General features: G+C 42.1%; 1 protein-coding gene across 8 annotated transcripts in view; it reads left to right on the forward strand.

Moving 5' to 3' along the window:
* The first annotated feature begins 13149 nt into the window (after nt 1-13149).
* Nucleotides 13150-22913, forward strand: part of ZNF131 (zinc finger protein 131) — a 29223-nt gene continuing 19459 nt past the window's right edge. For 2 of the 8 annotated variants that reach the window (XM_041749785.1, XM_041749791.1), the window contains exons 1-4: nt 13733-13970; nt 14205-14343; nt 15568-15669; nt 22072-22216. In XM_041749785.1, the coding sequence (XP_041605719.1) occupies nt 14220-14343; nt 15568-15669; nt 22072-22216 (371 nt within the window). In that variant the 5' untranslated portion in view covers nt 13733-13970; nt 14205-14219. Of the gene's footprint in view, nt 13293-13378; nt 13713-13732; nt 13971-14204; nt 14344-15567; nt 15670-22071; nt 22217-22913 lie in introns of those variants that run through there. The other 6 variants (XM_041749790.1, XM_041749789.1, XM_041749788.1 and 3 more) reach the window with 6 other exon arrangements.

The raw sequence follows: 22913 nt of genomic DNA on the forward strand, positions 1-22913 counted from the left end.
TTGGGTTTATCCCTAATAAAATGGGTTCATGGGGTCATGTTGAGGTATAGATTTCTGTGTTTATCTTTCCCCTCTTCCTCCCTCTACAGTCCTTGGATTCAGCTTAGATTTTTCCATTAGAAAAATCTTAGAATTTTGAATCATGCTAGGAAAGCCTGAGGAAAAGTCATACACTGGAAGTTTAGTAAAAGCACTGCAAAGTCTCAAAATTATGTACAGAATGGAACTTTAAGAGTACTAATAGAAAACTCACATTCTGGTAACTTGACTTTCAGAAGTCAAATGAATCATTCTTAAAAGAGTTTAGCTTTAAAAACAAATGTCAACATACATTTGTTGAATGTCTGCTCTGAACCAACCACTGTCCTAGGCTCAAGAGTAGGTGACAGAGGAGGCAGGAGGCCCCTCTGAAGCAAGGCTGCATATGCCTGAAAGGCCTCAACCATAGAACTGCAGTGACAGGAATGAAAGATAATTCTACAACTTTATGCTTTTATCCCTGCTTGGCACTATGAATTAATTTCTCCTCCTCCTCCCTCTTCCTCCTTTTTTCTCCTCCTCCTTCTTCTTCCTCCTCCTCCTTCTTCTTCTTTCTCTCTTTTTTTAAGAGAAGGAGAAGTAGGGGGAGAGGGGCATAGGGAGAGGAAGAGAGAGAATCTTAAATAGGCTCCGCCCAGTGTGGAGCCAAATGCAGATCTGGATCTCATGACCCTGAGATCAGACCTGAGCCAAAATTAAGAGTCAAACACTCAAGGGACTGAGACACCCAGATGCCCGTAGTCACCAGCTTCTATTGATTCTATTGTTGATACTGTGGTATTACTATGTCCAAGATCCATTTCAGATCTTTTCCATTTAGTTCTGTGATTGGCAGCTTCTAAGATCAATCCCGTGATCATTACTCCCAGCACATACATTCTTTTGGTTGTGGGCTACACCTGGTGACTTGCTTCTAACAAATAAGAAACTGCAACAGTTGTGGAATGTCACTTCTGAGATTAGGTTAAAAAGAGACTTTGGCTTCTGCCTTGTTCTCTTTCTCTGATGGAATCTAGCTATCAGTAACCTATCGGGAGCCCCACATGGAGGGAGGCCTTGCAAGAAAATGGAAGTCTTCAGTCTAATAGCCCAGGGGGAACTAGACTCTATCAACAACTATCTGCCCAAGTGACCTTGGAAGCAGATCTTCCCCCAACCAACCCTTGAGACCATAGCGACTGCAGCTGACATCTGGACTGCAACCTTGTGAGACACCCTGAAAATGCAGGGTGTCTAAGTACCATCCACACTCCTGACTCACAGAAACAGTAAAATAATGTTGTTTTAAGCCACACCATTTGGGGGCAATTTGTTACATGCCTTTAATAACTAATACATCTTCCAATCTCAAACTTCTCCCCAACACACACACACACACACACACACCCCTCCTAATTTTGGCTTTTAGTAGATAAACTGGCCACCTATTTCATGGAGAAAATAGAGGTTTTCAGTTATGCAGGAATCTCAATTTTTGGAAGCAAATGTAACTCCTAAGGGCAACCAATCTATTAATCCTTCAAGCGATAATACAAGAGATGTCCTTCCATCTATATCTAAGTCTGATTCATTCACATATCCTCTCAACTTAATTTTCTCTAGCCTCTCTTGCACACTTAGCCCCTTTTCTTCCTGTATTTTTATCATGTCTAGCAGATCCTTCCCCATCAGCATAAATTACTTAAGTCTCTCCCATCCCAAAACAAAATACGTAAAATTGGCTTGATTCATCACCCTCTATAAGTACTCCTTTCTCTTCTCCTTTATTTTTTAATGAGAATTCTATCATTATTATCTCATTTTATTTTCCTAATTATTCCTTAACCTACTTGGATATAGACTTTTTAAAAAAGATTTTATTTATTTATTTGAGAGAGAGAGTACAAGAAAGGGGAAGAGGCAGAGGGAGAGGCAGGCTCCCCACTGAGCAGGGAACCCAATGCAGGGTTCAAACCCAGGACCCTGGGACAATGACCTGAGCTGAAGGCAGACCCTTAACTAACTGAACCACTCAGGCCCCTGGATATAGGCTTCTTACCATCCCAACTACCTTCCACAGAACTTAATTAAAAACTGTTCTGTCTTCTACCAAAGACATCCATGATGCCAAATCTAATGGTCCAACCATTCCTTTTCTTTAAAAAGATTTTATTTATTTGAAAGAGAGAGAGAGCACACGCACAAGCAGGGGGAACAGCAGAGAGAAAAGGAGAAGCAGACTTCCCATTGAGCAGGGAGCCCAACATGGGGCTTGATCCCAGGATCCTACCTTAGCCAAAGGCAGACGCTTAACTGACTAAGCCACCCAGAAGCCCCAGGACCAACCATTTCTAATCTTTATTTAGCTTGACCACTTGGCAGCATCTGGCACTGCTGATCACAACCTCTTTTTTAAAATGTTGACCTCCTTGATGTCATATTCGTCTGTTCTTCCTCCTTTCTCCAGCAACCACATTGTTCTTTCAGGTTTTTCCTTTGTATTCAACCCATAAACACTGATACTGTTCAGGGGTAAAGTTCTTCCATCTTGACACTGTGCACCAAGAGTCCAAACTTTTTTTTTTTTAAAGACTTGATTTATTTATTCATGAGAGACACAGGCAGAGGGAGAAGCAGGCTCCCTACAAGGAGCCCAACGTGGGACTCGATCCCAGGACTCCAGGATTATGCCCTGGGCCGAAGGCAGGCACTAAACTTCTGAACCACCCAGGGATTCCCCCAAGACTCCAAACTTAAATGCTTTAGGAACAAGGCAAGCAAAGATGAATGATGTGGAGTTAAATCTAAGACATTAGAAAGTGATAAAAACTGAACTAGATAGCTCAAATCCCATATATATATATAGAGAGGGCAGGTTCCCCTTGGCCTAGCCCAATTGTTGTATAGGAAAGTAGTTCTATACACTAGAATTTCCAAAAAGCCTATTTCTGGGACGCCTAGGTGGCTCAGCAGTTGAGTGTCTGTCTTTGGCTCAGGGCATGATATCAGGGTCCAGGATCAAGTCCCACATTGGGCTCCTTGCAGGGAGCCTGCTTCTCCCTCTGCCTGTGTCTCTGCCTCTCTCTCTGTCTGTCTCTCATGAATAAATAGTTTTTTTTTAAAAAGCCTATTCTTATGTTCAATTTCTTCATCTTAAAAAACAGTATGTGAATAATGATGTTATTAAAACACTAGTAGTACAATTCAATCTATAAGCTGTTAGTCTATCATCCCTGCAGATTCTCCTTAAACAGTCTCATCTGGGGACTTCCAGGGAAGATGGCAGAGTAGGAGAACCCTAAACTCATCTTATTCCATGGATACAACTAGATAACACTTGTACCAGAGCAAACAACATAGAAAAGGATCCATAGACTGGCCAAACAAACTCCACAACTAAACAGAGAGAAGCCATATCAAAGAGGTTAGGTAGGGCCAGGACTGGTGGGAACCTAAGCCATGTGGGTCTGACCACTGGAGAGAGGGAACCTCAGGCATTGAGGCAGGCAGGAAACAGACTAGCATATTGGGAAGCCTATAGTTTTATTTTATTTTATTTTATTTTATTTTATTTTAATTTTATTTATTTATGATAGTCATACAGAGAGAAAGAGAAAGAGGCAGAGACACAGGCAGAGGGAGAAGCAGGCTCCATGCACCGGGAGCCCGATGTGGGACCCGATCCCGGGTCTCCAGGATCGTGCCCTGGGCCAAAGGCAAGCGCCAAACCGCTGCGCCACCCAGGGATCCCTTGGGAAGCCTATAAAGGGAAGGGAAATCCCATAGCATTTGGGTTTGAAAGTTAGAGAGGCCAAATTTCGTGAGTGCTTACAACAAGTGGGACTGAAAGCCTGGAACTTTAAAAATCAGTGGGCTTGGCTCTGAGGGAATCCAGAGAGCAATAGGAAGCTGGGCCTCTGCCTTTAAAGAAACAGCACAGCAAACAACCCATGGAGAAGCAGCAGTTTGAAAAGCATCTGGGGTTTACAGAAGGGAGAGTTAGTTACTAATCTCAGAGTTTATTTTTTTATTATTATTTTTTTAAGTAGACTCCATGTACAACTTGGGGCTTGAACTCACAACCCTGAAATCAAGAATTGTATGCTCTACTGAGTGGGGACTTCTCTAGGAATAAAGGAATTGGTGGTGCCATTTCCCTCTTCCACCCCTCATCATAAACAGAGCTACTTGCAGGAACCAGTATAGTGCTGGCATTCACTACACAACTTGCTTACACTGTACCCCCCACCCCCCGGCGAGATCTGCCTTAGTCTGGTGCTGTGGATACCCTCACCCAGAAGATCTCTACAAACTTTGCCTCCTGACCAGCTGAGGAGGATGCGCCTACCTTGTTAAAGCTGTAACCCCCACCTTATGAGTTATGTGCAATGGCCCTGCCATTGCTGTCTCAACAGCAGTTGTGTGTCCCCTGTGGAGAAGGACTAGCACCACCTAGTTAAAAGTGCACATCCCACCCACTATTTTCTTTTTACTATCTATTTATCTATCTCTCTATTTATTTATTTATTTATTTTTGAGAGGGGGAAGAGGCGGGGGCGGGGGGAGAGAGAATTTCAAGCGGGCTCCATGCCCAGCACAGAACTTGACACAGGACTCAATCTAACAATCCTCAGATCATGACCTGAGCCAAAATCAAGACTCAGACACTTAACCAACTGAGCCAGGTGCCCCCTGCCTACTACTTCCAAGGGCAAGGGATGTAACTGACTTTCCTAAGACAAAAAGCAGAGAGGTGGGCACAGTGAGGAGACCGAAGAGTATGTCACAAATGAAAGAAGAGGACAGGGATCCCTGGGTGACGCAGCGGTTTGGCGCCTGCCTTTGGCCCAGGGCGCGATCCTGGAGACCCGGGATCGAATCCCACATCGGGCTCCCAGTGCATGGAGCCTGCTTCTCCCTCTGCCTGTGTCTCTGCCTCTCTCTCTCTCTGTGTGACTATCATAAATAAATAAAAAATTAAAAAAAAAAAGAAAGAAGAGGACAAAATCATAGCAAGAGACCTTAGTGTAACAAATATAAGCAACATGCCTGATAGAGAATTTAAAATAATGATCATAAAGATACTCACTGGACTTGAGTGGAGGACATCCGTGAGACCCTTAAAAAAGAGATTAAAAAGAGCCAGAGATAAAGAACACAATAAATTAAACTAAGAATACACTTGATGGAATAAATAGCAGGCTGGAAGAAGCAGAGGAATGAATTAATGAACTAAAAGAGTAATGGAAAGTAATCAAGATGAACAAATGAGAGACTTACATAAAATGAGAATAAATTTAGGGAACTCAGTGACTCCATCAAGCTTAATAACACTTGCATTATAGGGATCCCAGAAGGACAAGAGAGAGAAAAGGGGGTAGAACATTTATTTGAAGAAATAATAGCTGAAAACTTCCCTAATTTAGGGAAGGAAACAGATATCCAGATCCAGGAGGCACAGAAATCCCCCAACAAAACCACAGCAAGACACATAGTAATCAAAATGGCTAAAAGTAGTGGTAAAGAAAAAATTTTTAAATCCGCAAGAGAGAAGAAGTTACATACAAGGGAAACTCCATAAGGCTATCGGAGGATTTTTCAGCAGAAGCTTTACAAGCTAGAAGGGAGTGGCATATCTATTCTAAGTGCTGAAAGGGAAAAAAATCTACAGCCAAGAATGCTCAATCCAGCAAGGCTATCATTCAGAATGGGAGAGATAAAGAGTTTCTCAGACAAACAAAAACTAAAGGAGCTCATGAACCCTAAACTAGCTCTATAAGAAATATTAAAGGGTACTCTGTGTATGGAAAGGAAAGATGGTGAGAGTATGAAAAGAAGGAAACACAAAAACAGTAAAAAAAAAAAAAAAAAAAAAAAAGTATTTCTGGGACGCCTGGGTGGCTCAGTGGTTGAGCATCTGCCTTCAGCTCAGGCCATGATCCCTGGGTCCTGGGATGGAGTCCTGGATCAAGCTGCCCGCAGGGAGCCTGTTTCTCCCTCTGCCTATGTCTCTGCCTCTTTCTATGTGTCTCTCATGAATAAATAAATAAATAAAATCTTTAAAAAAATTATTATTTCTGTAAAGCACCAGTCAAGGATTCATAAAATAAAAGGATGTAAAATATGGTAACAAATACCTAAAACTTCGGGGGGAGAAAGGAGGAAAAATGTGTTCAACCTTAAGCGACCATCAACTTAACAGAGACTATTATATGCAGATGTTATACACAAACCTAATGGTAACCACAAATCAAAAACCACTAATAGATGTGCAAAGAATAAAGAGAAAGGAATCAAAGTATATCACTAAAGAAAATCAGCAAACTATAAAAGAAAGAGAAGGATCAAAAAAACACTATAAAATAAGTAACAGAACAGCAATAAATACATATCTAGCACTAAGTACTTTGACTGTAAATGTACTAAGTATTCCAATCAAAACACATAAGGTGACAGAGTGGGTAAAATAAGACCTATCTATATGCTGCCTTTAAGAGTCTCATTTCAGACCTAAAGACACTTGCAGACTAAAAGTGAGGGGGATGGAGAAACATTTATCATGCACACAGATGTCAAAAGAAAGCCAGACTAGCAATAGTTAAACAAAATAGAGTTTATTTTTTAAAAAATATTTTATTTATTTATTTATTTATTCATTCATTCATTCATTCATTCATGAGAGACAGAGAGAGAGAGAGAGAGAGAGGCAGAGACACAGGCCAAGGGAGAAGCAGGCTCCAGGCAGGGAGCCCGACGTGGGACTCGATCCAGGGACTCCAGGATCATGCCCTGGGCCGAAGGCAGCGCCAAACCGCTGAGCCACCCGGGCTGCCCACAAAATATACTTTAAAACAAAGACTAGGGGATCCCTGAGTGGCGCAGCAGTTTAGCGCCTGCCTTTGGCCCAGGGCGTGATCCTGGAGACCCGGGATCGAATCCCACGTTGCGCTCCCAGTGCATGGAGCCTGCTTCTCCCTCTGCCTGTGTCTCTGCCTCTCTCTCTCTCTCTCTCTCACTGTGTGCCTATCATAAATAAAAAATAAAAATTTTAAAAATTAAAAAAAAATAAATAAAACAAAGACTATAAAAAGAGACAAAAAGGTGAAAATCCAACAAGAAGATATAACAACTATAAATATTTATTCACCCAACATAAAACAGTTAATGACAAAGAAACTAATTGATAGTAATACAATAATAGTAGGGGATTTTAACACCCCACTTACATGGATGGACAAATCATCCAAACAAAACCAAAAAGGAAACAGCAGCTTTGAATGATACACTGGACCAGATGGATTTAACAGGTGTATTCAGAACATTTGATCCTAAAGCAGCAGAATACACATTCTTTTCAAGTGCACACAGAACATTCTCCAGAATAGGTCACATATTAGGCCACAAAACAAGTCTCAACAGATTCAAAAAGATGAAAGTCATACTATTCATTTTTTCTGGCCACAACACTACAAAACTAGTAGTTTTGTAACTACTACAAAATCAACCACAAGAAAAAAATCTGGAAAGACCACAAATATATTGAGTCTAAATAACATGCTACTAAATAATGAATGGGTCAACCAGAAAATAGAAGAAGAAATTAAAAAGTACATGGAAAGAAATGAAAATGAAAACACAATGGTCACAAACCTCTGGGATGCAGCAAAAGCAATTCTAAGAGGGAAGTCTATAGCAATACAGGCCTACTTCAAGAAGCAAGAAAAATCTTAAATAAACAACCTAACAACAAACAAAACCCAAAAACAGAAGAAAGGAAATAATAAAAATTAGAGCAAAAATAAATGATATAGAGACTAAAAAAACAAAAACAAAAACAAAAACAACAACAAAAGAACATTAGAGGGGATCCCTGGGTGGCTCAATGGTTAAGTGCCTGCCTTTGGCCCAGGGCATGATTCTGGAGTCCCGGGATCAAGTCCCACATCAGGCTCCCTGCATGGAGCCTGCCTCTCTCTCTTTCTCTGTCTCTCTCATGAATAAATAAATAAATAACATCTTTAAAAAAAAAAAAAAAACACAATAAAACAGATCAATGAAACCAGGAGCTGTTTCTTTGAAAATATCAACAAAACTGTTAAATCTCTAGCCAGACTCATGAAAGAGACACAGAGGGAGAAAGAGGATTCAAATAAACAAAATCACAAATAAAAGATGAGCAATAACAACCAACAGCACAGAACCAGTGTAAGAGAATATTATGAAAACCTATATGCCAATAAACTGGACAACCTAGAAGAAATGTATAAATTCCGAGAAACATAACCAACGAAGACTGAAACAGTAAGAAAAAGAAAATTTGAACATTCTGATTACTAGCAAGGAGATTGAATCAGTAATAAAAGAATTCCCAGGGATTCCTGGGTGGCTCAGCGGTTTGGTGCCTGCCTTCGGCCCAGGGCCTGATCCTGGAGATTCGGGATCGAGTCCCATGTTGGGCTCCCTGCATGGAGCTTGCTTCTCCCTCTGCCTGTGTCTCTGCCTCTGTGTGTGTGTGTGTGTCTCTCATGAATAAATAAAATCTTTTTTAAAAAAATAAAAATAAAAGAATTCCCAACAAACAAAATCCAGGACCAGATGGCTTCATAGGTGAATTCTACCAAACATTTAAAAAAGAATTATAATACCTATTCTCAAACTGTTCCAAAAAAATAGAAGGAAAACTTCCAAATTCATTTTATGAGGCCAGTATCATCTTGATAACCAAAACCAGATAAAGATGCCAGAAGAAAAGAGAACTACAGGCTAATTTCTCTTAGGAACATAGATGCAAAAATCCTCAACAAAATACCAGCAAACGGAATCCAACAATACATTCAAAAACTCATTTACTATGCTCAAGTGGGATTTTTTATTTTTTATTTTTTATTTTTTTATTTTTATTTTTATTTTTTATTTTTTATTTTTATTTTTTTTTTTTCAAGTGGGATTTATTCCCAGGTTGCAAGCGTTGTTTAATATTCACAAACCAATCAATAGAAAACATCACAACAATAGAAAAAGGATAAAAACCATATGATCATATCAATAGACACAGAATAAAGCATTCAACAAAGAACAATACCTATTCATGATAAATGCCTTCAACAAAATAGGTTTAGAGGAAACATACCTCAACACAATAAAAGCCACCTATGAAGAACTCACAGCAAACATCATGCTCAAAGGGGAGAAACTGAGAGCTTTTCCCCTAAGCTCAGGGACAAGATACGATGTCCACTGTCATCACTTTTATTCAACATAGTACTGAAAGTCCTAACCACAGCAATCAGACAACAAAAAAGAAATAAAAGGCATCCAATCAATAAGGAAGAAGTAAAGCTGTCACTATTTGCAGATGACATGATACTCTACATAGAAAATTCGAGATTCCACCAAAAAAATACGACAACTGATAAATGAATTCAGTAAAGTTGCAGGATACAAAATCAACGAGTAGAAATCTGTTGCATTTCTATACACTAATAACGTAGCAGCAGAGAGGTTAAGAAAACAATCATTTACAATTATATCAAAGATAGTAGATACCTTGGAATAAACCTACTAACAAGGTGAACAACCTGTATCCTGAAAACTGTAAAACAGTAATGAAAGAAATGGTAGACAACACAAAGAAATGGAAAGACATACCTTGCTCAAGTATTGGAAGAACAAATACTGTTAAAATGTCTGTACTATCCAAAGCAATCTACATATTACAGTCCCTATGGAAATACCAACAGCATTTTCACAGAACTCACACAAACAATCCTCAAATTTATGTGGAACCACAAAAGACCCTGATAGCCAAAGGAATTTTGAAAAGGAAGAGTTGGAGGCATCACAATTCTAGACTTTAAGTTATATTACAAAGCTGTAGTAATCAAAACAGTACTGATATAGTTCAATGGAACAAAACAGAAAACCCAATCATATGGTCAATTAATCTTTGACAAAGGGCAGCCTGGGTGGCTCAGTGGTGTAACGCTGCCTTCAGCCCAGGGCCTGATCCTGGAAACCAGGGATCGAATCCCACATCGGGTTCCCTGCATGGAGCCTGCTTCTCCCTCTGCTTGTGTCTCTGCCTCTCTCTCCTCTCTGTGTATTCTCATGAATAAATAAATAAAATCTTTATTAAAAAAAAATCTTTGACAAAGCAGGGAAGAATATCCAATGGTTTGAAAAAGTCTTTTCAAAAAAATGGTGTTGGGAAAACTGTTCAGATACATGTAAAAGAATAAAGCTGGCCACTTTATCACACATAGACAAAAATAAATTCAAAATGGAATTAAAGACCTGTGTTACCTGAAACCATAAAAATCCTAGAAGCATAGGCAGTATTATCTCTGACATTGGCTGTAACAATATTTTTCTAGCTATGTCTCCTGAGTCCAGATAAGTAAAAGCAGGGATCCCTGGGTGGCTCAGCGGTTTAGCACCTGCCTTCGGCCCCAGGGCATGATCCTGGAGTCCTGGGATTGAGTCCCACATTGGGCTCCCTGTGTGAAGGCTACTTCTTCTTCTGTCTGTGTGTCTGTCACTCTCTCTGTCTCTCATGAATGAATAAATGAAAAATCTTTAAAAAAAAAAAAAAGAGAGAGAGAAATAAAAGCAAAAATAAACGATTGGGACTACATCAAAATAAAAAATCTTCTGCACAGGCAAGGAAACAATCAACACAACTAAAAGGCAACTTACTAAATGGAAGAAGGTATTTGCAAATTACATATCCAATAAAGAGTATCCAAAACATATAAGGAACTTATGCAACTCAACACCAAAAAAAACCCCAAATAATCCAATTTAAAAATGCCTTGTTGACATCCTGTTATTTTAGTTGTCTCCTTAAAATTATCTCTCTGCTCCTCATTGCTTCTCCATTTTCCCCAGCTATCTTCTCCATTTTGGTAAAACTGTACCAATAACCCATCCACTCAAGTCAGAAATCTAGGAGCCATTCTTGAGTGTTCTTCTCTCTCACCATCAATATCCAATATTAGTTACTTAGTACCCATGACATGCTTCCCAACCAATGTTGATTCTATTTCTAGATCCCATACAATTCTCCAATCCCACTTGCCACTATGATTTCATCTGGATTACGAATAGCCTCCCCCTGGTCTCTACTCCTTGCCTCTTCTTCCATTTAGCCTATTGTCCATATTGGTGCTTAGAATGATCTCTTTAGAGAGTAAATCTTGGGATTGAGGTAAAATGGCGGGCTGGTCCTGCCGCTGACACAGGGATGAAAATAGTTACGCGTGAAAAGCAGAATTTAAAATCCGTCTCTTCAAATCATCTTTCACACCACCCAATAGCATCTGGATTCACCATGGCGTTGGCAGCAGTAAAATGGGCAATATCAAACAGAACTGTCTGGAAACATTTATTTCCAATTCAAAATGGAGCTTTATATTGTTTTTGTCATAAATCTACATATTCTGGGATCCCTGGGTGGCGCAGCGGTTTAGCGCCTGCCTTTGGCCCAGGGCGCGATCCTGGAGACCCGGGATCGAATTCCACGTCGGGCTCCTGGTGCATGGAGCCTGCTTCTCCCTCTGCCTATGTCTCTGCCTCTGTCTATCTCTCTGTGACTATCATAAATAAATAAAAAATTTTTAAAAATCTACATATTCTCCCCTACCAGATGACTATAATTGCAAAGTAGAGCTTGCTTTGACATCTGATGGCAGGATGATAGTATGCTACCACCCTTCTGTGGACATTCCATATGAGCATACAAAACCTATCCCTCGGCCAGATCCTGTGCATAATAATGAAGAAACACATGACCAAGTGCTGAAAACCAGACTAGAAGAAAAAAATGAACACTTTGAGTAAGGACTCATGATAGAACAACCTAGCAAAATGTTCTTTACTACTAAGCACCGTTGGTATCCTCGTGGACAGTATCATAGACGTCGTAGGAAACTGAATCCTCCAAAAGACAGATGATACTGAGGTTTTCAGGAATCAAAAAGATGTTATCTTGTGTCTCATTTGCCATTTGAGAAACGCAATGGAGTATATTCACTAATGTGTTATATAGGAAAATAATAATAAAATGTCTTTTCATATGTTAAAAAAGATAAAATAAAATAAAAAGTAAATCTTGGGCAGCCTGGGTGGCTCAGCGGTTTAGCGCCTACCTTCATCCCAGGGCGTGACCCTGGAGACCCCAGATGACTCTCATGTCGGGCTCCCTGCATGGAGCCTGCTTCCCCCTCCGCCTGTGCCTCTGCCTCTCTCTCTTTGTTTCATCTCTGTGTATTCTCATGAATAAATAATAAAATCTTTTTTAAAAAAATAAAAAAGAGTAAATCTTAAGATGTTACTATCCTGCTCAACCTTCAAGGTTTCCCATTTGCGATTGTAAGAAAACCTATCACCTTTAACACTGTTTACAAGGCCCCTGTGGGTCTGTCCCACCCAACTTCCTTTAGTTCCCGAAATGCTATGATCTCGGGGCCTCTGGATGCGCTCGCTGTCCACCTGCTGACGGACACCCACAGACACTAGCTTTCCCGGCCGCTCCCCACCCCCACCCCATTACCTTGTTCTTCACATCTCATAACACCCAGAAATGCACCCAGGTAATTAACTGCCCAAAAATACCTATCAGACTAAGTTCAGGGAGGCAGAAAACACATTCGCCTTGCTCACCAGTGCCCACCCCAGCGCTGGCGCCCTAGAAATGCCTGTTGAGATAATGATGCCACTCACCCTTGCATACAGCCTGCTATTCTGGGTCTTTCCCTGACCCCCACTCTATTTTCTTGTGAGAAAAAAAAGTAAATCTCCACTCGTGATCTTCCAAAAGCACCCCCCCCCCCGCCGCCCAGGTGAACGGGTGAATGACCCAGCCAAGCGACCAAGGGAGCCGCAGTAAGTCCCCGGCCTCCTCCAGCGCGGGGGTTGGGAGAGCGGAGCGGCAGCAAGGGCGCCGCGCTCGTCCAGGATCGTCGAGGAGCGGAGCCAGGTCGCGAGCCCCGCGAGCACGTGCTGCCCGCCGAGCGCCGGGAGGAAGGTCCCAGGGGCCGGGACGTGCTCGCGCCCGGGGCCGCCGCCGCCGCGACGCGGCTGCCCGGGGCGCGGGGCGAGCGCACGTGCGCCGGGGGCCCCAGCGGAGGCCGCGTCCGGGCGCTCGCGGGGAGATGGAGGGCGAGGCGCTGGGCAGCGGGGGGGCGCTGCGTGGGCCGAGCCTCGCCCCGCGACGGGAGAGCGAGGACCGAGACGCTGCGAGGGCCCGACGGCAGCGGGCGAGGACCACGAGCTAGGTGAGGCGGGCCGACCTGCGGCTCGGGAGGGGCGGGGGCGGGGCGGCGGGCGCCGCGGATAAAAGCGCCCTGGGAGCGCGCGGCGAGCTCACTCTCCCGAGGCCGGGGGCGGCGGCGCGCGCGCACCTGGAGCTCCGGCGGGGGGCGGAAGGGCGGCGACTTAGGATCCCCGCCCCGGGCTCGGCCTGGCCCGCGGCTGGCCCAGCCCCGCCGCCGCCGGACTTCCTCGTTTCGGCGGTCGCGGCCTGGCGCTCGCCGAGCTTGGATCCTCCGGGTAGCTCCGCCCCCACCGGCCGGGGCGTGGCCCGTTCCCTCAGTGGTCGGCGCTTGGTCGGCGTCCGCGTCAGCCGGAGCCCAGCGCGGTGACGCAGCACGTCGACGTAAGTGACGCGCAGGCCCGGGCCGCTCCTCCTTCCCTGAGTGAGTGCCGGCCCGGTCGGGGCGGGGGAGAAGAGGGAGGGCGGGGGAGGGAGAGGCGACCCGGGAGTCGTTGTGGGCCGCGGGCCGGACCGGGTCCCGGGGCGGCGGGAGCCAGGGCCGGGCAGAAGGGCTTGGCGGGCCGTTGGGGGCCGCCACGACTGTCGGGTCCCTTCCGCTGCCGGACCTGCGCGCCCCGGCCCCGGAGCCTCCGGCGCTCTGCCCACCCCGCTTCAGCTCGCGTCTCCCGACTCCAATTAGGTCAGGCTCGGAGTCCCGCGGCCGCGGCTCCGGCCCCCAACGCGCGGCGGCCACCCGGCTCGCCTTCCTTTCTTCCCTCGCCCTCCTCTCCTCTTGCCTCACCCTCCCCCCTTCTTTTCACGTAGCTGGGGTTTGGGGGTTTTTTGTTGTTGTTGTTGTTGTTATTTTATGCTTAAGGGGTTTTGTACCTCAGCCCGAGCTCATGGGTGTAATTATCATGCTCCTCTTTTGTAGAGCAGCCCGACGGCCATGGAGGCCGAAGAGACGATGGAATGCCTTCAGGAGTTCCCGGAACATCATAAAATGATCCTGGACCGATTGAATGAACAGCGGGAGCAGGATCGGTTTACTGACATCACCCTGATTGTCGACGGTGGGTACGGTGGTGGGCAGAGCCTTGAATTTGTGGCTTCCGTTCTTATCTCCCCTTCCCCCACCCGCTTTTTCTACCCACCTTCATGGCTTGTGCCTGTCGAGTGTGCGCTGGGACCCGGGGGTGGGGTGGGGAACTTGTCAGTGTCCACTCGGACCGTGTTGCAGAAGGCTAGTTGGCTAGTCATGCTTTCAACGTAATCATCGCATCTTAACTTTTTGCAGCCTTTTTGAAGTTTTCCTGTTGCACACTTGGGAGCAAGATAATAGCGTTGGAGAGAGGAAGGATCTCTCTAAATGTTTGGTTAATAGCCTTCTATTCATCAGCTGCTTTGAGGAGCCTTTTACAGCAATCATGTGGGAAATGTGGATTCTTTTTCTCGTTTCCCAGATGGTCTCGGAGGGAGAGTGTGAGAGATTCCTTTGCAGCACCGGCACCCTCTTTGGGAAGCCTCCAAATCCAGTGGGGTCTTTACCAGTATTAGGAGTTGTCGTTCGTTATTCAGGAAGCAAACGCAGTTTGGGTATCTTTTCTGGTTAGTGAAAATAGGCTTCTTGAGGGCAGCCCGGGTGGCTCAAGAGGTTTAGCGCCGCCTTCCGCCCAGGGCGTGATCCTGGGGTCCTGGGATTGAGTCCCACGTGGGGCTCCCTGCATGGAGCCTGCTTCTCCCTCTGCCTGTGTCTCTGCCTCTCTCTCTCTGTGTGTGTCTCATGAATAAATAAATAAAATCTTCAGAAAAAAAAAAATAGGCTTCTTGAGGCAAGGTATCCTTTATTACTGATCTGCTGTATTGTAGGTCTGCTGCTTCCAAATAGTAGGCATGTTAACATGTTTTCCATAGCAAATACGTCAAGCTTTATGCTTATTCTATGGCTTTTTCTTCTCTCTTTCCAAAAGATGTATAACATTTTGGGTTGTGTTTATATTTAGCAGTTTTAAATGAATAGGATATATCTTGAAGAAGCTCCTTACCTCTTTTAGTTTTGTAAACTGACTTTTATGAAACTAATAAAAGATCTTTGAGATAATGATTTGGCTTCATGTCTAATTAAGATTGAAATTTAACAAGATAGCTGCTAAGATTATTCTGATTTTAGTTCGGTAATTTATATAGTCTTGTGGTTATAATGTGGAGAAAGGTTTACTTTATATAAATTTACTTTATTTATTGGTCTTTTCTGAGTGATACCTTTTTTTTTTTTTTTTTTTTTTTTTTTGATCTAGGACACCATTTTAAGGCCCACAAGGCTGTTTTGGCTGCTTGCAGTAAGTTCTTCTACAAATTCTTTCAGGAGTTTACTCAGGAACCTTTGGTGGAGATAGAAGGTAAATGTCTGTTTTGAGTATAATACTTAGCAGATGTTATAACTGATGAAGAAGCATTAGTTAATTTAGCAAGATACTATAGGAAATAGCATCTCAAATAGTTTCTATTAGGTGATTGGGTAAATTGTCCTTTTGACACTTGAGAATTCTTACTTCCATTAAAGTGCTTGGTAAAACGATCTACCATCTACATTGGATGGTAGATGTTGGTCTCTTAAAGGAGTCTTTTCCACTTCTAAAATGAGTGGTCACTCTTTTGGAAACGCGTTAAAAGTAAATTCCCATCTTTGTTCAGTGGGCTTATGTTTCAGACTGATGGGGATGCTTCAGGTTACAGTAGAGAGTTCTTTACTAGCAGAGGTACATATGACATGCACAGAATGAAGTGAGCTGCCATAATATGGAAAAGGCTAGGAAATAGGAAAGATGAACTGAAATAGCATTCAGAAGCTCTAGTGGATATAGAGTTTGGGATAGAAGGAATCATTTAATAGATACTACCTTAAAGTAGAAAGTGATTCTTGTACTTGCTTGGCTTTTATAATAGTGGCTCCCCAAGTGCCAGCAATAGTGCTGTGTAGTTTTTGTGCCTTTTCTAAGATTTACAGCAATCCTTTGAAGTAAGTGGTATTATTTCATATTTTTACCTCAGGGAACAGGCTCTAAATGGTTGCTTGCTCATTGTTGTCCAGCTAGCAAGGGATTCACTTTGTGCTGTTAATTACTATGTTTTTTTCTTATACTGTCATGTTACTTACCCTTCCCTGTCGTCCAAAACTGTAGGAAAAAAAAAAAAAAAGCTTGCCTATGTGAATACAGAATTTTAGTTCTCAGTATTCTTGAGTCTTGGTTTTGTATCTTTTTCACAGTGTATATAGTCTTTGTTATAAATGAGTTGCCTAGAAACACTATTCCCTTGGGGAAATTTGATGCTCTGGGGAATAAAATGTAAAAAGTTAAGCATATTCTTTTTGGGGGTACACTCCAATTTATCTAGCATGCTGGCCAATACATCCATAGATAATCTTTTCATTATCTGTGATGGACAGAGCCATAGGCATAATGGAAATCCACGAAGCTTACTGAAGTGAGAATCTAGCTGCCTGTACGGTATTGGTTTCTATTACAGGGCAAGACTTCATCCATTTATTTACCTGAGGTACTGTGTGATGCCAAGCAGGTTACTTTTACTTCAGTTGCGTATTTGCCTCTTCATCTGAAGACTCATTACTTCATAGGCTTGTAATGATTAATTGAAATAACATGTGCAGAGTGCTGAGCACAGTATTTGGTACATTGTTAAACTTAATAAGTTGGGGCTATTTGTCAAATTGAAAACGTGTTATATGTTATGCACTGTGCTAGACCCAGACGTGAAGAATTGATGAATAAGACAGCCCTTAAAGAATTTGCAAATTTAATCACAGATAAGCAGTAGATATTAGAAACACACACACACACACACACACACACACACACAACGCAAAAAAAGTGTTACAGTGACTTTCATGGTGGAATGGTGGTTTAGTCTACCTTAGGAAAGATTTCAAAAAGGAATTGATTTCTGGTCTTTCTTTTTTTTTAAAGATTTTATTCATGAGAGACAGAGAGGCAGAGAGAGAAGTGGGGTCCTCTCAGGGAGCCCAATGTGGGACTCGATCCCTGATTCTGGGATCACGCCCTGAGCTGAAGGCAGATGCTCAACCGCTGAGCCGCCCAGGTGTCCCTGATTTCTGTTTCTTAAGCAGAATCTTAAAAAGCCAAAAAATAAGTGGCCCAAGCTGGAATATGCATTGCTTTTGGAGCAAGAATACCTGGAGAAATAGGATCTTTTCTTTTATAGACTAATCACCTTGAGATTGTCTCTTGTATCTTTTAGTAGCTCTGACCTGTTAATCTCCGTTATAGTATAGCATATACAAGTCTTCAGTACTTAATATAGACAAATTAGAAAATAAAACGTAAGAACATTTTCTGGTTTTGTTACCAGATTCAGGTTTCAAAAATCATTTTGGCTCAGTGTTTTCTTAAGCCCTTAACTTTGAGATCACTGTACAACCTCTCTGGGTCACGTGGCTATAGAGAAAGCCCTAGGCATATAATTCAAAAACCTGAATTTTCTTCACTGTTGTCAGTTGTATAATCTTGGATGTGTTGGCTTCCCCTTTTTTTTTCATTTCTAAATCTGTAAGATACGTCAAGTAATTTTTTTTTAATTTTTATTTATTTATGATAGTCACACACAGAGAGACGGGGGTGGGGGGTGGGCATAGACACAGGCAGAGGGAGAAGCAGGCTCTAGGCACCGGGAGCCCGACGTGGGATTCGATCCCCAGTCTCCCGGATGGCACCCTGGGCCAAAGGCAGCCGCCAAACCGCTGCGCCACCCAGGGATCCCAAGTAATTTTGTATTATGTCATGGACATTTTGAATATCATGACACTGTGTTAGAGTGTCATATCCTCTGGATTTGTTGTTCTGATTTTGATTTTTGTTTCTAGCAGGCAGTCATCCTGCTTTAGGTTCCGACTGCCTTATGTGGACTGGATGCAATTCCAGTTTAGTTTTCAAAACTTTGGTTGTGGTGTTCAAGTCCCAGGTATGCCGACCTGGGTGGTAGTCCGCATAATAGCGTAGTACTCAAACCCGTTGCTGTGCTGTCTGAGGTCAGTTCTACGTGTGTAGCATGGGGGCTACAGCAAGACTTCATTCACAGAAGACCTTTCTCTAGTTCCCTCCTCTGACTACTGCACTTTAGCTCCTAGGAGCAACTTTTCCTGATCTTCTGGCTAGAAAACTGGGGTTTTAGCTTCCTTGTACTGTCTGTCATATGCTTCCCACAATGGGATCCATTTCCTAGACAAAGTGGTGAGAGAAAAAAATAATTCTCTCCATGCTTCTCAGATCAATAGTCTGTTTCCTAGTTCTCTGTCAGAAAAACTTTCTGAATTAGTGCCTGCTTGGTGGCCATCAGTCACAGGTGTGCAGCATCAGAACTGGGGCTTGCCTTGAGGCAGCACTGAGAGGAATTAAAAACCAAGAATCTCACCCCTGCCCAATACTCTCCATTGCCTTTCCTGGTTCTCTAGCTAGAAAGTTTCTTCTGCAGATTATTTGACTGTTCCTGCTACACAGTTGGGGGATATGGGCTGTCTTCAAGTCTAAGATGGGATATGGGGGGGGGGGGGAAATCAGGAAATTAACTGCTGTTCTTTGAGTTTTGATTTCTCTCCCCAGCCTGCTTGCTTCTGTTTATCTTTGAGTCCTTATATATTTGCTTTACGTATTCTGCCCAGAATGTTTAATTTTAAGTGGTGGACAACATGGAGTGTGGAGTGGTGGAGTGTGCTTTCTTCATCTTAACTAGAATTGGAATCCCATCTATAAAATATGAATAATGACCTCACTATATATCTAGAATGCTGGCTTAAAAGAAGATTCAAGTTAAGGTGTTTATATTAACAGTTTCCTTAGAGTCTCAGAAAAATCGTGTTCTCCTACACATTTCTGTTAGGAAAGGAGCAAGATGGGACGCCTGGGTGGCTCAGCAGTTTGGCCCCTGCCTTGAGCCCATGGTGTGATCCTGGGGTCCCGGGGATCGAGTCCCATGTCAGGCTCCCTGCATGGAGCCTGCTTCTCCTCTGCCTGTGTCTGCCTCTGTGTGTGTGTGTGTGTGTCTCTCATGAATAAATAAATAAAATCTTAAAAAAAAAAAAAAATGAAAGGACCAAGAGATTGAGAAAGTGGGCTGAGATTTGAAAGTTACCAGACTAGTTCTGATGGAGGATAGTGTTTTTGCAATTGAGCAGCATCTGTCACCATGTCACTTACCTGGGCAGGTGTTATCAGTTTGGTTTGTGTTAGCTAAGTAGGTCAGTGATTTATTCCTAGGACTGGTGCTGGATTGTCAACTTAAGTACCTAAGATGCTTATTAAAAAGTTCCCTATCCCAGTTTTGATTCTAGAGATCAGAGACCCATGTTTTTATTAAATCTACAGGGATTCTAATTAGCCAAAATTGGGAACTAAGTCCACAATTCCTTATGCAGATCCTTGGAGACCAGATGTTTCTTGAAATTACAAATTTTCTAAAGATAATACAGTCTGTGTGTTATACACCCAGTGGGGTATGGGTTGACATCCTGTAACCAAATATGTTGGAAGAGCAGAATATTAGTATTTACTGTAAGTGGGATAAAGACTAAATAAATAGCTTTATGTCAGTTCAGATCAAATTTTGCTGCCAAATTTAGGGAAAACTTCTGGTCTTAAGTGATTTGGGGGACTTTGGAATTATGAAGAGATTGTGGGCCAATAGTGAATGAACTCATGGGTATTCAAACTCTTTGAAGAAGGAATGTTTCCTGCCATTATCTTATTTAAAAATCTTTATCTTAGCCTTTAGGAGCCGGGCTGTCTGGGATTGATTCTCGTTTTATCACTTAAGTAACTTGCCAAAGTCACAGTTATTAATATCTCAGTGCCTCAGTTTTCCTATCTCTAAAGTGGAGATAATAAAGTTCTCCACAGGACTGTTACGAGGATTAAGTGAGTTAATACTTGTGAGGTGTTTAGAGTCATGCCTGAAATTTGTAGTATTACATGTGTATCTTTGATTAAGAATCAAAATGTTCCAATTCAAGAAAAATTTACACATTGTTTTTAGAAAGGACTTCTGTTGTACTTTTAAACATTTGGTCAAAATTCCTTTAAAAAAATGTAGTTATCTGTACCTTGGGTTACTCTCATATAATAAAGAATAACATGGTCAGAAGACAACCAAGAGAAACAAGATTTAGGAGATTCAAATAAAAGTAACCTTCAAAGAATCTAGTTGTATTTAGTTTGTTTTTTCAGGTGTATAAAGTACATTGGAAAAGCTTAAAAGTATTTTTGTATTTGCAGTTGTGTATATTGAGTGCACTTTGGACTCGGATGTTTCATAGTGTACAAATTCTGTTAAAAGTAGTTTTCTCGGGACACTGGGTGGCTCAGCGGTTGAGTGTCTGCCTTTGGCTCAGGGCATGACCCCAGAGTCCTGGGATCAAGTCCCACATCAGGCTCCCTGCATGGAGCCTGCTTCTCCCTCTGCCTGTGTCTCTGCCTCTCTCTCGGTCTCTCATGAATAAATAAATCTTTTTTTTTTTTTTTCCTAAGTAGTTTTTCTCTTGGGGTACCTGGCTGGCTCAGTTGGTGGAGCATGTGACTCTGGATCTCGAAGTTGTAGATTGAAACCCCAAGCTGGGTTGTAGAGATTACTTGAAAACCTTTTATAAATAAATGAATAAATAAAAGTAATTTTCTCTTTGTTTCAGTAGATTTTTGTAGGCTTACATTAGCAAACTGAAGCAGTAATACATAGCATTGAAGAGCATGAAGAAGTAGAGTATCCTTTTGGGCCAAAATTTAAACATAAAGCTTGTAAAGAAAAGTTGGAATCGTGGAAGCTTTTGAAAGTCATTTCGGTGTTTTGTTTTTGTTTTTAAAGATTTTATTTATTTCTTCATGAGAGACACAGAGAGAGGCAGAGACAAAGGCAGAGGGAGCCTGATGTGGGACTCGATCCTGGGACTCCCAGGATCAGGCCCAGGGCCGAAGGCGGCACTAGACCGCTGAGCCATCTGGGCTTCCCTGAAAGTCATTTTGAAAGTGACTTTAGCTCTTATTCATTCCTACTTTATATGTCTGCATTTTAGGGAGCATTGTGTTTGGTACTGTGAGGTGAGTGTACACAGACAAAAATTAATTTCCCTCAAGTAGCTTAGAGTCAGGAGTTGTCCATGAGTTGTTATTGTCAGAGTAGATACAGAGTTCAGCGGGGCAGAGGTATTAAAAGTTTCATTAAATATATGGCAGTAGAATTGGGCCTTCAAGGTGCTAGTATTTGTTCAGAGATAAAGTGACTAAGCAGGAAGAAGGGTAAATGTTAATGAAGGCAAGGAAGCTTTTAGAAGTGAACAGTTTATTAGAAGATCATTGTATAGAATGGGATTGATAAACAGTTTAAAATTTGGAAGTGCCTTAAGCTAAAGGCAGAGTGGTATGGAGCTTTATTTGCTGAGCTGTGGAAGGCCCTCGAAGATTTGAAGCTGAGTTGATACAGAGATGTCTGGTAGGAAAGTAGCATGTCTGACATGTAATAGCCAATTCATATATTTGAGTGGTAGGTTTTATTGTCATAAGAGCCTTAAGAAATCTTTGGAAAAAATCCTAAAGTAGTTGGTAGTTACTGCTGGAACTTGGCTACAGTCTTACTGGAGTGTTAATGAGAATTCCACCAGGAAATAATTTTCCAGAATTCAGATTTTAATCAGGTTTCAAACATTGAGGTGTTTTTTTCTTACTAACGTTAGAAGATTTGATCAACATGCATACATGCTGATGCACATCTTTTTTTTACAGGTGTTAGTAAAATGGCCTTCCGTCATTTAATTGAGTTCACATATACGGCAAAATTAATGATTCAAGGAGAGGAAGAAGCCAATGATGTATGGAAAGCAGCAGAGTTTCTACAAATGCTAGAAGCCATCAAAGCCCTTGAAGTCAGGTAATTATTTTCTGAGTGATGCACAGTTATATTGAGTCGTGTACACCCTGTTAGTCAAGAATTTATTATGTGTGTCATCCCATAAAGAACTGACATTTTAAAATTAAGAATATATAAGGTTCTATAAAATTCTGGGTACTGAGTACTCTTTCTCTCACACTTTATTTTTTTGTCCTTATGTGAAAACTGCTAAGGTTAACTAAAGTAGCATCTAATAAAATAATAATAAAATAAGGAGGACTAGGCAGCATTTAAGGAGTTGCCTGGGTTGCTGTAAACTGTTTTGTTGGATTTGAATTGTTAGTTACACCAAGCCTTACTCTCAAAAGGGTTTGGCTCACCAAGATTAACCTAGTAGTGTTTTAAAATAAGCAAGGAAATGGACGAAGATAAATAGACCAGATGAGGGCGATAATCAGTGAAGTTAGAAATATGGTAGTCAATATGCATGCCATTTAAGTCTGTATACTTGCTAGAGGGCTAAGTCTAGCTCTGAATTCTGAAGCAAAGACAAAGGAAAGAAAAATCCTCAGTTACATTATTCGTGGGAATGAGAACAAATTAGTTGCTTAGGAGCCATTCCTGGAATTAAGACACAAAATTTCTCATAAAAAGCATTAAGAAAACAGTAAATGATATAATGAGTAAAGACTTCCAACATCTTACATAATGAATGGTGGCGCCATAATACTGTGAC

The sequence above is a fragment of the Vulpes lagopus genome, chromosome 3 (genome assembly GCF_018345385.1).
Source record: "Vulpes lagopus strain Blue_001 chromosome 3, ASM1834538v1, whole genome shotgun sequence".
Lineage (NCBI taxonomy): Eukaryota > Metazoa > Chordata > Mammalia > Carnivora > Canidae > Vulpes > Vulpes lagopus.